At 41.4% G+C, this 15,806-nt stretch overlaps 1 protein-coding gene across 7 annotated transcripts in view; it reads left to right on the forward strand.

Annotated features, from left to right (window-relative positions):
- Positions 1-15,806, forward strand: part of COMMD10 (COMM domain containing 10) — a 520,550-nt gene that overhangs the window by 100,122 nt on the left and 404,622 nt on the right. For 3 of the 7 annotated variants that reach the window (XR_012221993.1, XM_073553629.1, XM_073553782.1), the window contains exon 5: positions 1,533-1,643. Coding sequence is in view for 6 of the 7 variants with exons in the window: in XM_073553629.1 (XP_073409730.1) it covers positions 1,533-1,643 (111 nt within the window). In the remaining variant the exon portion in view is untranslated. Of the gene's footprint in view, positions 1-1,532; positions 1,644-4,021; positions 4,781-4,817; positions 4,947-15,806 lie in introns of those variants that run through there. The other 4 variants (XM_073553729.1, XM_073553555.1, XM_073553851.1 and 1 more) reach the window with 4 other exon arrangements.

Consider the following 15,806-nt stretch of genomic DNA (forward strand, 5'->3'; position numbering starts at 1 on the left):
TGTTATCCAGCTAATAAGAAGGATGTCGCTGCTCACATTATGCTTTTTGCTGTAATCCATCCTGCCATATATAACTGATGTTTGTCCCTACAGTACGCACTCACCATGGTCGGGGCTGTGACATAGCAGTAGCCCACCTCTGGTTTTCTGTGTAATGTGGGGGGCATTTTACCTGGCGTATTAGGCTACGGCTAGATGCCAACTAATAGGTGTGCGGCATAAGATGATAAGCTCACGCTGCTAGTTGGCTACTAATGATAGTGAATGTGGTTGACAAGAACGTCTCAGTGACGTGGCTGTTGATAGAAATCCAGTTTTCCTAGATGTGAGTGCACTCATATTCACTATTATTACTTATTTTAGTAAAATCAATGCTATAATATTTTTTTTGCTTGGCAGTAAGTCATCATTCATCACTTAAATAGAAACCTATAATATGGTGGATTTTTTTTTTTAAATTTATAAAAGTCAACAAGTCTTAACCTGTTACTGTGGACGTTTTTCAAGAGCATACTAGTGATAATTGATGTTCTTGAGTGCCATATACAACAGTGTATCTTCGTCATAATGTATTGCAGGTATGTCTACTGCACTAATGCAATGCTTAGGACAAGTTTCCAACAGGATCCAGCAAGGTCTTTTAAACAAAAGACTTAAAAGGGTTATTCCAATGTGACAAAGCAATGGCACACCCGATGAGTATGACTTTCCAAGGTCATACCTCCACCGATTGTGATGTGTGGCCATACCATGTCTTGATACTTTATAACCTAGGGGTGCCCCTTTATACACAGGTATATAATTACATACTTCAGACATGTCTGCTTATCGTATGTCCAGATTGAGTTTTATTTTAGTATTGGTAATATTACTCACAAGGCCAGAATTTACAGCCTCTCGATATTGGGTCTTTGTATATCCATATAATCGTTGTGGAGAAAGAGAAAAAGCAGGATGGCACTCACCGTTCATGTGAATCAAATCACTTTATTTCACATACACAAGGCATCGGCATAGGCACGGTCCGTCTTCCAGCACATTGCTCCCGTGCCTATGCCGATGCCTTGTGTATGTGAAATAAAGTGATTTGATTCACATGAACGGTGAGTGCCATCCTGCTTTTTCTCTTTCTCCACAACGAAATGTTCTGTTTTTTCAATATGGGATTGAGCACCCGTTCCAAGTGGGATTAAGGTGTTTTTTTATTAATGTGAAAAATATATGTGCAGACATTCAGGGTATTTTTCCACACAACGGTGCCGGATATCTATTTTCTTAATTTGTGGACATATCCATATAATCAGTGATTTAGTGCTTTGCTTCATACTGCCGCGTCTTATGCATTTTGTTCTCGTGCCACAGTTATGTTGTCTCTAGGATTCCTACCTAACGCATGTTAGGTAAACTGGCACAGATGGCATAAAGGAGACACTATGCTGTTTACCGAAACTGCCGTTGGACTTTTTGTGTATTTGAGCTCACAAACACATGGAAGAAGTAACTATGGCTTTTTTTTGTGTTTTGCTGTCTAGCTGGAGACGACTGCCTGGCAGCTCAACCTCCAGATGGCTCAATCCACCCAAGCAAGAATGAAATCTCCCCAGGCTGTGCTAGAACTTGGAGTTAGCACTGAAGACACAAAGGTAGGAAGACACATCTGCTGCTGAGCGCTTCCCTTCTCTCCTCAGGGTGGCTGGTAACAGCAGGTCTTTATCCGACCAGTGCTGGTTACCTCCTGAGCTCCTCAGTCACACAAGGGGTTAAACTTGCTGTTTTCAATGTGTTTTCTCTGGGTTAATATGTCATTATTACATTTAGAGGGGAGATGAACAGTTTGCTTACTCTGTGCACCAAGGGAAGTAATTAGGAAGTGTTGCTGCAGACACATGATATGGCCACGTGCTAAATAAAGTACCCCCTCTAGTCTTCTCCTTATCCCAAGTGTGGCATAGGATTAAGATCTTCAAAAAAAATGCTTGTTCTGGCTGTCATGGCTTGTTACATCTTATTTTCTTTAATTGCTTTCCTTTAATTACGTTTTTTTGAGTCTTCACAAATTCTCTGAAGTACCAAATGGTGTTACGGCAAGCATCACTGCTATGGTGATAAGTTTATTATGTTTATTTTGTGACATGTATCTCTTGTGCGTATACAGTGGGTATGGAAAGTATTCAGACCCCTTTAAATTTTTCACTCTTTGTTTCATTGCAGCGATTTGGTAAATTCAAAAAAGTTCATTTTTTTTCTCATTAATGTACACTCTGCACCCCATCCTGACTGAAAATAAAACAAAAATGTTTAAATTTTTGCAAATTTATTAAAAAAAGAAAAACTGAAATGTCACATGGTCATAAGTATTCAGACACTTTGCTCAGTATTGAGTAGAAGCACCCTTTTGAGCTAGTACAGCCATGAGTCTTCTTGGGAATGATGGTGACAGAGTTGTTCCGAAGCCACTATATGTTATTTTAGCTGTGTGCTTAAAGTCTGAGGTTCAGGGCACTCAGGAAGTGGTTTTCATCCAGGATATCTGTACTTGGTCGCATTCATGTTTCCTTCAATGGCAACCAGTCGTCCTGTCCCTGCAGCTGAAAAACACCCCCATAGCATGATGCTGCCACCACCATGTTTCACTTTTGGAATTGTATTGGAGAGAACCAAAAAAAAACCTTGAACATGGTTAACCGGCGAAAAAAGGTCATGGGACACATGAATAATTAATATAAAAGGCCTTTATTGCAAAAGTGAATGGCAAACCAAAATGGCACTGTATTCAAGAGTGCCCGCACATTTGTGAAACAATAATGAAAAAACGATAAAACAACAAAAGAATGTAAGAATATATAATATTCAATTGATCTGAACAACTTGGGACCAGGAAGCAATGAAATAATGAAAGAAATAAATAATATAAAAATATGGAATGATTTAATAGGACATGCACAATACTAGAGTATAATACTATAAAAATAATAATAGAATAATAGAATATGCGCAATACCAAAATACATAAGGATTCCATGAAGATGCTGAAAAGCCTCATCATAGCAGCAGAATACATGTAAAAAAATATACAGGGTGGTCCAAAAGTAGGTGGAAAGTATGTGTAATAGGGTTATGAAGGGGAAGATTTTTCAAACATGGTGTAAAGTGAAACTGACTCAGTTGCCCTTAGCAACCAATCAGATTCCACTTTTCATTCTTCACAGACTCTTTAGAAAATGAAAGGTGGAATCTGATTGGTTGCTAAGGGCAACTGAGTCAGTTTCACAGATCCAGTTTTCACAGATAAATCTCCCCCAAATCTGTTTTCAGATAATTCAGATAACCCATAATGGCAAATAATTTAAATACAGATCAAAGAAAATGGATTTTAAAAGAGTATTAGAAATCTCAAAATGATAACAGTTAGAGCAAATTGGGTTTAAACATTTGGTACTCAAGCCCCAAAGAGACAAACCATTTACCGCATTTGCGACAAATTTGATGCCACTGGCTCAATCCTTAATGCTCCAAAAACTGGTCGACCCAAAACAGCCTGTACAGAAAATAATAAACAACTTGTTGCTGAAACATTTGTTCAGAGTCCAAAAAGTCCACCAGAAGAGTCTCTTTAGAATTGGGAATTTCACTAGCTTCCATCATGTGAATCCTGAAATCTATTGGGTGCAAAGCTTATGGTCCACGTCCAGTTCATGGTTTATTGGAGGATGATCCAGACAGGCGACTGCAGTTTAGTGAGATTACTCTTAACGAAATTGCAGAAAATCCAGTAATTTTAGATAACATTTATGTGGAGTGATAAAGCTTCTCTCAAATTATCTGGCCATATTAACAGACATAATTGTATTTACTGGTATAATGAGAACATGCATTTAACATTAGAGCAACAACTAAATGAGCCTGGTGTCAATGTTTGGGGTGGTATTTCAAGTTTTGGGGTTTTTGGACCATTTCTTTGGATGGAACAGTCACAGGAGATAAGTATCTCGAAATTCTAATGAATCAAATTGTTCCCCAGTTACTGCAACAGCCAAATTCAAATTACCTTTATTTCCAACAAGATGGGGCCCTTCCACATTATTCAAGAGTAGTCCACGAGTATCTTGATGAAACATTTCCTAATAAATGGATTGGCCGAAGAGGCCCACTTGATTGGCCGGGATGTTCACCAGACTTGATCCCAATGGATTTTTTCTTTTGGGGAGTACTCAAGGACAAAGTTTATAGTCGAAAACCAAAAAGTGTCAGTGATTTGAAAAATTACATAAGAGATGTATTTCAAGAAATTAATACCTAAAGAGACTTGTGCAAAAATGTTTGTCGAAGCGTAAGAGGCAGACTTCAAAGCTGTGCAAATTGTGATGGAAAACAGTTTGAGCTCCTGCGCTGATAAAATTTAAGGGCTTTTGTATTATTATTCAGAATAAAATGTAATTGTCAATGTTATGCTTGTGTTAATAAATATAATTTTATATATAAATCAAAATAAATGTTATTATTTTCTGTCCACCTACTTTTGGACCACCCTGTATATACAAATTCCTCATAACCATACCTAAATTTGATAATGAGTATGGTGGACACATAGTCCAATAATACAGTTTAGAGAAATATAAATAGATGATTGAATAACATAACTAATATATACTGAACAACGTGCCCAACATTATATATTCAAATAGAGAGTCATATTTGACATACTACTGCTCAAGGGTATACCGAATAGGCCATGCTTAATGCATATAAGGAAATAGTATACAATGAATACGTCAGTAAATACCTGGAAATAAATGAATGGTGGTCCCCGGTTCAAGGTGCAGAGCCCACCCCGGCGTGCGTTTAGGAACACGTCCCCTGATGAAGGACTGTGGGGAGCAGTTGAATAAGCCCCGCCCAGCGGACTGGACAGCGGCAGTTTACATACATCTGAACCGATATAAAAAAGGTAATTATGTATGAAAGGTGCTGGGTCAGGGGAAGCAAAAGTACTAAGAGAATCCTTATGTGACACACAATTGAATGATATCTCAAAAAAGGGGTGACAGATTCCCTTTAACTTTTTTTTTTGCACTGGTAACATGCCATTTAGCCATATGACGGCAGCAGTCAGTCACTGGCCTCAGCTGTGTTATAGCATGCTTGCCACCAGACCACTGAGCCTAGTGACTTGCTGCAGTAGTCACATAGGCATAGGGCAATTGATCTCTTCTGGACAATAAACAGAGATAGATGATGAGGGGCTCCGCAGCAGGGGATTTATTTGCCATTTATGCCACAACCTTGCTATATTCTTATATGTGTCGTCACTTGTAACTGCTGATGATGCTGTACATACAGCTGTAGATGAAAAGTGCAGTGTTGATAAATGCCATCATGTGCAGGATGATGTTACAGGCTGGACGTTAGCAAATCGTTTTAGACTACGTCCTATAGATAGTTCTTCATTACATTGAAAAAGTTTTTGTATATATACGATGACTCTATACTGGATTCATCATCTGAAACGTCATGTGTTTGTGAATTTATAGGCTTGTCTGATGTGATTGATCTAGTTTTGTTTTTCTGTAATGCTTGAGAATGGATGGATGTTTATGCTTTCTACAATGTGCTTTCTTCCGTTATCTTCGTCTCCAAGACTTCTCTCGTGCTGAGCCAGTTTTCTGGAATGCACTACCCCAGCAGATCCAACAAATACCTAGCCCTCACTTTTTTAAGAGCGCTTTAAAAACACATCTGTTTAGACAAGCCTATCACCTCACTTCACTAACCTAACTCTTCCCTGTCCCGGCTTTCTACATTTCCTTTCCTATTCATCTGTCTCTACGTCCTCCATGCATAGTTACCGGCTGATGAGGGGATCACGCAGCTTATTGGAAATTCCCTATGTATTATAATGATTGCTGGACCATACATTACAAGCACGTTCTACCTATTGTGTCCCCCCCCCAATTTCCTTATAGAGTGTAAGCTTGTGAGCGGGACCGTCACTCCTCCTGTAACTTCTGAATTGTGTTACTTTGTAATGTCTTTATTGTCTGTACATGTCCCCGCTCAATTGTAAAGTGCTGTGGCTTATGTTGGGGATATAGAAATATTAATAATAATAATAATAATAATAATAATAATAATAATAATAATAATAAAGATTAATATTGGGCCATAATACCTTTTGCAGGCTTTTTAGCAGAATAATTCAGGACATCTAAAATATGTAGAATGCAAAAATTTACAGCTAGTCACCACATCTGTATTATCACCCACTCCTGGTTTTGGCTTACAAATACTGATGTAAAATACTGACCAAATACTGAACCTGGCCTTATAGTCTATGGGGTAGTTCACTTGTCCTCAGACCAATTGGTCCGCACAGGAGTACAGAGACTTGTCTGGTATTAACCTTGGTGTTGGATTAAACTTGACAATGTTAAGGTACTGTCACACTTAGCGATGCACCAGCGATCCCGACCAGCGATATAACGCGGTCAGGATCGCTGGTGCATCGCTAAGTGGTCGCTAGTGAGCTGCCACACAGGCATATCTCACCAGCGACATAGTAGCGGTCGGCGGTCGCTACTTACCTGTCAGACGCGGCGATCCTGACGTCCTCCCGCCCGCGTCCACGCGTCGCTCGTCTCCACAGCAGGAAGCCCAGCAGGAAGCTGACGACGAGAAATGGTCCAGGACGTTCTCGCGCGATCAGCGATAACCAGCGGGCGAGCGGTCGGAGGTAAGTATGCGACATAGCGATATCGCTAGCAATATCGCTATAACGTCACGAAAACCAGTGACGTTATAGCGATATTGCTAGCGATATCGCTTAGTGTGACAGGCCCTTAAATCCGTGAAATAATCGTACAGCACTTGGATACCATCCGTGTGCCGTCTGTTTACCGCTTATTAGAAACCTCCATGAGTTATTATTTCTCATAAACTGATGAAACTCTGATCAAAAACACTGGTGAAACTCTGATCAAAAACACTAGTGAAACTCGTACCAGTTTCTGAGTATGTGAGAAATCACTGACGTGTGCCTGAGCCTTAACAGATGCACCATCACAGTGAAACATTGGTTTTATCTTTCTGGTTTGATTCAAGCAGAAACATAGAAAATGACATTTTGGTATCTGGTAGATTCTGATAAATTTGATAACCCTCCCAGATAATGCTGTTGAAATATTCACTTTAAGGGAACTAAAACCTTTCCTTGGCTGTGATGAAACCATCCGGACGTGGAGTGACTCCTGGTACATGCGCCTTCACCCTTGTAGTCCCATTCCACATTTAGGAATCGGTTTATGCTTTTATTCCGCTAAATGCCAGGGCATTGTTTTTCATATCAGTACAACATTTCACAATGTCTGGCTGTGGTACAGGTGTAGTAATTCACAGAAGTCACTTGGGATGCCAGGAAAGCTCTTCATTATCTGTCCATGCAGCTCTGTGCATACGGTAACAATATGGGATCTCTTGGCAGGAGCCGGCTGAGCAGACTGCATTGAATCATCGTTCACACATTGCTTTACATATTTTCCACTTTTCTTTTAAACATATCCTTTAATAATTTCCCACCTACAGCAGGGGAAGTATTTTACTGTGAGAATCATTTGCTAACATTACTCTTGTGACTTTTTTAGGCTGCGTACAATGCTCACACTCACTGGCAGCGTACTGGATGCCCGGGGCACATTCCCATTTACACAAATGAACAGAAGAAAGCAAGAATATAAGGCAATGTAAAACAATAGTTGACGACATCTACAGAGAAAAGTTAATTTTATGTGCTGGTTTGAAAGTAAAGCTGGAGAAGAAAGGTTTTCATGCACAGTGCTACTATTTTTGTGTGAATGGGATTCTATATATGGCCCCAATATTTGCAACCCCCCCATACAATATATTATAACATTTTTATTCCTACTTCCTTGCTGATGGAATATGACCTTATTCGGCACAAGAAAGGGAATGAGCATGTAAACTCAAACTGCATCATATCTGAAGAAGTGTGGTACCATCACTTGGCAGAAAGGAGTAGTGCTTGTTTGCTGTATGCACTGTGGCTTATATTGGAGCTATAGACCTTTATGTGTTTCTATGTCAGGCTGTTGGTGGACAGCCATTTTCCCATCTCGCCTGACTCCCCAATATATTTTCCCCAATTGGCCAGTCTGAATATTATCCATAATTTCATATCCACATGTGGCTTGCGATCTCATGAATTGTGGCTCACGGCTGTCTTCTAGCTTGGTGCATTAGCTCCAGGTCTAGCAAAGAGCTATGAAGAGCGCATCTCAAAAAGGTGAATTTTGTGAGCAGACCGGCACAGAACAGCATATCTGGATGCACATATACTGGTCTTAGGGGTTTAGAGATAATTTAAGGATGGTGTGCTGGAGACAGGATAATACTACTAGTCAGAGGATGTGCTTGAAGCTGGATACAACAGTGTGGTGGGAGTGCTGGATGGGAGAATACTGAAGGGGGGATTGTGGGAGCCCTTGGATCTTGGTATACTGCTTCTGTGGAAAAGCTTTGGCTGTCATTATACCTACAGTATAATGAAGGCTTTAATTGCCACTAATGTGAGGGAGTGTGGAGCTGGATGTGGCTCGCTACCCTCTCTCAGAGCTGAATTTGATTCACGACCCTCTCTCAGAGCTGGATGTGGCTCGTGACCCTCTCTCAGAGCTGGATGTGGCCCGCGACCTCTCAGAGCTGGATGTGGCCCGCGACCTTCTCTCAGAGCTGGATGTGGCCCGCGACCTTCTCTCAGAGCTGGATGTGGCCTGCGACCTTCTCTCAGAGCTGGATGTGGCCCGCGACCTTCTCTCAGAGCTGGATGTGGCCCGCGACCTTCTCTCAGAGCTGGATGTGGCCCGCGACTTTCTCTCAGAGCTGGATGTGGCCCGCGACCTTCTCTCAGCTGGATGTGGCCCGCGACCTTCTCTCAGAGCTGGATGTGACCCGCGACCTTCCCTCAGAGGTGGAAGTGGCCCGCAACCTTCTCTCAGAGCTGGATGTGGCTCTCAAGGTGAGAAAGGTTAGGGACCACTGCTTTAGACAAATGTGTAAGTAGCATTAACACCTTGGGAGCATTCTTGCAATGAAAACAGCCAGACTACTATTGTTACCTTGATTCATTCTCACCTCAATTCTCCAGTCTACCCTAAATGCAGCAGCCAGCCTCCTATTCCTATCCATCCACTGATGTCTCCACCCTGTGCCAGTCACTGCTTCGGTTGCGCGTTCTTAGAATTCAGTTAGTTTATCCCTCCCTTGTACAAAGTCCCATACGTTGCTGGACCACTCTCTAACACCTTTACCTGTGCTCTGTGTTCTTCCAGTTTTTTTTTTTAAGATTACCTTTTCCATAATCTTGACTAAAAGACTTTTTTCCTATTTCACCATTTTTGTGGAATGTGCAGCACACCTACTTAGAAAAGTCCGGCCACCTTTCATACTATTTGCTGCCTACTGAGAAATTACCTTTATCTTGACACTTTATATTTTTTATGGTCAGTTGTTTAAAAGAAAACAAGGAATGCAGCCATTAGAATAATTATAGGAGGAGAAAGGGCATCGCTGCTGTTATATCCCACTACTCCGCAGCACCGCACTCGCAAGTTTAAAAAACATCTCATCTTTCTGTTTTTCACACATAGTCCACACATAATCACATGGTGATTAATTTTAGAAGCCAAACAGATTTTGTTTTCCTTGCTTTTTCCTGCAGCAATGTGATCTGCTCTGTGTAGATTACAATACAATGATATTCTTCTATAATAAACAGCAAAACAAGCCAAAATCAGGGTTGCCTGCGTGTCAGAAAAACAACGTTGTTCCCATGATTGACAGTTTGGCTTGTGTTCACAAACAGATGCGTTCTGTGGAGCTGATCTATAAATCTGTCATTAAGTAACCAGCAGTATTTTGGAAAATGTTCAGCCCATTGTACAACCTGATGGTTAATTGCAGGTCTAGTACAGGGAGATGATGTCACCCTGTGTGCACTCGGCGACCTTGTGCCGGCTGCTTCATGCTTCAGTGTGCAGCAGTGTCCCTCCGGCAATGTGAGCATAGGAGGTGAGGCGCTGTGTGTGAGGACCGCTCTGTCTCCTCTTGGGGCTATTATTATTACTATTATTTTTGGAGAGATGCTATTGAAGATGTAAATGTAATTTTATTTTTTCTATTCCATCCTTTCCCATATCGTTGGCACATCATGACGTGCATGTTTTAACGGTTTGCATGCGGGAGGTAAAATACAAAGATCTTGAGGTCAAAACGCACTCAAGTCATCAAAGGGTTAATTTGATTTAAACTGGGCAATCATCATTATGATTGTTTGAAAACGAAGAAAGTCATAGTTTCCCTTTTGTAAACAGGGCTTTACTATTAAAGAGGTCAGCCACATCTTGGAGTTGGTTTAAACTGGACTGACTCTGATTCTGACTAAAAAATAAATTGGTACAGTAGTACAATGCAGGATGTGCTGTAAATGTTTTCATAAGAATTTGGGAAAGTTATGAAATGTCCTCTAAATGTCTGTTTTGTTCCTGATCTAATGATCTTGGCTTTTAGTGGAGATGAATCTGTGCTGCCCTTTATGTACATACTCAGTAGCGAGGCAGTGCTGTGGAGTAGTAACATAGCTAGTAAGGCCGAAAAAAGACATTAGTCCATCCAGTTCAGCCTATAAAATTCTGTCAGAATAAATCCCCAGATCTACGTCCTTCTAAAGAACCTAACAATAACTGTAAGATACAATATTATTACGCTCCAGGAAGACATCTAGGCCTCTCTTGAACCCTTCGACTGAGTTCGCCATCACCACCTCCTCAGGCAGGGAATTCCAGATTCTCGCTGCCCTAACAGTAAAGAATCCTCTTCTATGTTGGTGGAAAAACCTTTTCTCCTCCAGACGCAGAGAATGCCCCCTTGTGACCGTCACCTTCCTTGGTATAAACAGATCCTCGGAGAGATATTTCTATTGTCCCCTTATATACTTATACATGGCTATTAGATCACTCCTCAGTCGTCTTTTTTTTTTTTAGACTAAATAATCCTAATTTTGCTTATCTCTCTGGGTATTGTAGTTCCCCCATCCCCTTTATTAATTTTGTTGCCCTCCTTTGTACCCTCTCTAGTTCCATTATATCCTTCCTGAGCACCGGTGCCCAAAACTGTACACAGTACTCCATGTGCGGTCTAACCAGAGATTTGTACAGAGGCAGTATAATGCGCTCATCATGTGTATCCAGACCTCTTTTAATGCACCTCATGATCCTGTTTGCCTTGGCAGGCGCTGCCTGGCACTGGCTGCTCCAGGTAAGTTTATCATTAGCTAGGATCCCCAAGTCCTTCTCCATGTCAGATTTACCCAGTGTTTTACCGCTCAGTGTGTAATGGTGATATTGATTCCTTCTTCCCATGTGTATAACCTTACATTTATCATTGTTAAACTGCATCTGCCACCTTTCGGCCCAAGTTCCCAACTTATCCAGATCCATCTGTAGCATAATACTATCTTCTAAGAGAATAGGTCCCAACACCGACCCCTGCGGTACCCCACTGGTCACAGCGACCCAGTTAGAGAATATACCATTTATAACCACCCTCTGCTTTCTATCACTAAGCCAGTTACTTACCCATTTACACACATTTTCCCCCAGACCCAGCATTCTCATTTTGTGTACCAACCTCTTATGTGGCACGGTATCAAACGTTTTGGAAAAATCAAGATATATCACATACAATGACTCACCTTGGTCCAGTCTGTAGCTTACCTCTTCATAAAAACTGATTAGATTGGTTTGACAGGAGTGATTCCTCATAAACCCATGCTGATATGGAGTTAAACAGTTATTCTCAATGGAATAATCCAGAATAACATCCCTCAGAAACCCTTCAAATATTTTACCAACAATAGAGGTTAAGCTTACTGGCCTATAATTTCCAGGTTCACTTTTAGAGCCCTTTTTGAATATTGGTACCACATTTGCTATGCGCCAGTCCTGTGGAACAGACCCCGTCGCTATAGAGTCTCTAAATATAAGAAATATTGGTTTGTCTATTACATTACTTAGTTCTCTTAGTACTCGTGGGTGTATGCCATCCGGACCTGGAGATTTATCTATTTTAATCTTATTTAGCCGGTTTTGCAACTCTTCTTGGGATAGATTGGTGACCCTTAATATAGGGTTTTCTTTGTCTCTCGGCATTTCACCTAGCATTTAATTTTCCACTGTGAATACCATGGAGAAGAAGGTGTTTAATATATTAGCTTTGTCCTCATCATCTACAACCATACTTTCCTTACAATTTTTTAATGGGCCTACACTTTCACTTTTGATTCTTTTACTATTGATATAGTTGAAGAACAGCTTGGGATTAGTTTTACTCTCCTTAGCAATGTGCTTCTCTGTTTCCTTTTTGGCAGCTTTAATTCTTTTTTTAGATAAAGTAGATGAGATGAATCTGTGCTGAACTTTATGTACATGCTCAGTAGTGATCCAGTGCTGTGGAGTAGTAGATGAGATGAATCTGTGCTGCACTTTATATACATGCTCAGTAGTGAGCAGTGCTGTGGAGTAGTAGATAAGATGAATCTGTGCTGTACTTTATGTACAGTACATGCTCAGTAGTGAGGCAGTGCTGTGGAGTAGTAGATGAGATGGATCTGTGCTGTACTTTATGTACATGCTCAGTAGTGAGGCAGTGCTGTGGAGTAGTAGATGAGATGAATCTGTGCTGCACTTTATGTACATGCTCAGTAGTGAGGCAGGGCTGTGGAGTAGTAGATGAGATGAATCTGTGCTGCACTTTATGTAGATGCTCAGTAGTGACCAGTGCTGTGGAGTAGTAGCTGAGATGAATCTTTGCTGCACTTTATGTACATGCTCAGTAGTGATGCAGTGCTGTGGAGTAGTAGAAGAGATGAATCTTTGCTGCACTTTATGTCCATGTTCAGTAGTGATCAGTGCTGTGGAGTATTAGATTAGATGAATCTGTTCTGCACTTTAGGTACATGCTCAGTAGTGAGGCAGTGCTGTTGAGTACTAGATGAGATGGATCTGTGCTGCACTTTATGTACATGCTCAGTAGTGAGGCAGTGCTGTGAAGTAGTAGATGAGATGAATATGTGCTACACTTTATGTACATGCTCAGTAGTGAGGCAGTGCTGTGGAGTAGTAGATGAGATGAATCTGTGCTGCACTTTATGTACATGCTCAGTAGTTAGGCAGTGCTGTGGAGTAGTAGATGAGATGAATCTATGCTGCATTTTATGTACATGCTCAGTAGTGATCAGTGCTGTGGAGTAGTAGAAGAGATGAATCTTTGCTGCACTTTATGTCCATGCTCAGTAGTGATCAGTGCTGTGGAGTATTAGATGAGATGAATCTGTGCTGCACTTTAGGTACATGCTCAGTAGTGAGGCAGTGCTGTTGAGTAGTAGATGAGATGGATCTGTGCTGCACTTTATGTACATGCTCAGTAGTGAGGCAGTGCTGTGAAGTAGTAGATGAGATGAATATGTGCTACACTTTATGTACATGCTCAGTAGTGAGGCAGTGCTGTGGAGTAGTAGATGAGATGAATCTATGCTGCACTTTATGCACATGCTCAGTAGTGATGCAGTGCTGTGGAGTAGTAGATGAGATGAATCTGTGCTGCACTTTATGTACATGCTTAGTAGTGAGAAGTGCTGTGGAGTAGTAGATGAGATGAATCTGTGCTGCCCTTTATGTACATGCTCAGTAGTGAGCAGGGCTGTGGAGTAGTAGATGAGATGAATCTGTGCTGCACTTTATGTACATGCTCAGTAGTGAGCAGTGCTGTGGAGTAGTAGATGAGATGAATCTGTGCTGCACTTTGTGTACATGCTCAGTAGTGAGCAGTGCTGTGGAGTAGTAGATGAGATGAATCTGTGCTGCACTTTATGTACATGCTCAGTAGTGAGGCAGTGCTGTTGAGTAGTAGATGAGATGAATCTGTGCTGCACTTTATGTACATTCTCAGTAGTGAGCAGTGCTGTGGAGTAGTAGATGAGATGAATCTGTGCTGCACTTTATGTACATGCTCAGTAGTTAGGCAGTGCTGTGGAGTAGTAGATGAGATGAATCTATGCTGCATTTTATGTACATGCTCAGTAGTGATCAGTGCTGTGGAGTAGTAGAAGAGATGAATCTTTGCTGCACTTTATGTCCATGCTCAGTAGTGATCAGTGCTGTGGAGTATTAGATGAGATGAATCTGTGCTGCACTTTAGGTACATGCTCAGTAGTGAGGCAGTGCTGTTGAGTAGTAGATGAGATGGATCTGTGCTGCACTTTATGTACATGCTCAGTAGTGAGGCAGTGCTGTGAAGTAGTAGATGAGATGAATATGTGCTACACTTTATGTACATGCTCAGTAGTGAGGCAGTGCTGTGGAGTAGTAGATGAGATGAATCTGTGCTGCACTTTATGTACATGCTCAGTAGTTAGGCAGTGCTGTGGAGTAGTAGATGAGATGAATCTATGCTGCACTTTATGCACATGCTCAGTAGTGATGCAGTGCTGTGGAGTAGTAGATGAGATGAATCTGTGCTGCACTTTATGTACATGCTTAGTAGTGAGAAGTGCTGTGGAGTAGTAGATGAGATGAATCTGTGCTGCCCTTTATGTACATGCTCAGTAGTGAGCAGGGCTGTGGAGTAGTAGATGAGATGAATCTGTGCTGCACTTTATGTACATGCTCAGTAGTGAGCAGTGCTGTGGAGTAGTAGATGAGATGAATCTGTGCTGCACTTTGTGTACATGCTCAGTAGTGAGCAGTGCTGTGGAGTAGTAGATGAGATGAATCTGTGCTGCACTTTATGTACATGCTCAGTAGTGATGCAGTGCTGTGGAGTAGTAGATGAGATGAATCTGTGCTGCACTTTATGTACATGCTTAGTAGTGAGAAGTGCTGTGGAGTAGTAGATGAGATGAATCTGTGCTGCCCTTTATGTACATGCTCAGTAGTGAGCAGGGCTGTGGAGTAGTAGATGAGATGAATCTGTGCTGCTCTTTATGTACATGCTCAGTAGTGAGCAGTGCTGTGGAGTAGTAGATGAGATGAATCTGTGCTGCACTTTGTGTACATGCTCAGTAGTGAGCAGTGCTGTGGAGTAGTAGATGAGATGAATCTGTGCTGCACTTTATGTACATGCTCAGTAGTGAGGCAGTGCTGTTGAGTAGTAGATGAGATGGATCTGTGCTGCACTTTATGTTCATGCTCAGTAGTGAGGCAGTGCTGTGAAGTAGTAGATGAGATGAATATGTGCTACACTTTATGTACATGCTCAGTAGTGAGCAGTGCTGTGGAGTAGTAGATGAGATGAATCTGTGCTGCACTTTATGTACATGCTCAGTAGTGAGGCAGTGCTGTGAAGTAGTAGATGAGATGAATATTTGCTACACTTTATGTACATGCTCAGTAGTGAGGCAGTGCTGTGGAGTAGTAGATGAGATGAATCTGTGCTGCACTTTATGTACATGCTCAGTAGTTAGGCAGTGCTGTGGAGTAGTAGATGAGATGAATCTATGCTGCATTTTATGTACATGCTTAGTAGTGAGCAGTGCTGTGGAGCAGTAGATGAGATGAATCTGTGCTGCACTTTATGTACAGTACATGCTCAGTAGTGAGGCAGTGCTGTGTAGTAGTAGATGAGATGAATCTGTGCTGCACTTTATGTACATGCTCAGTAGTGAGGCAGTGCTGTAGAGTAGTAGATGAGATGAATCTATGCTGCACTTTATTTACATGCTCAGTAGTGAGGCAGGGCTG

The sequence above is a fragment of the Dendrobates tinctorius genome, unplaced genomic scaffold (genome assembly GCF_039654945.1).
Source record: "Dendrobates tinctorius isolate UK_male_01 unplaced genomic scaffold, ASM3965494v1 ptg000003l, whole genome shotgun sequence".
NCBI classification, from domain to species: Eukaryota; Metazoa; Chordata; class Amphibia; order Anura; family Dendrobatidae; genus Dendrobates; species Dendrobates tinctorius.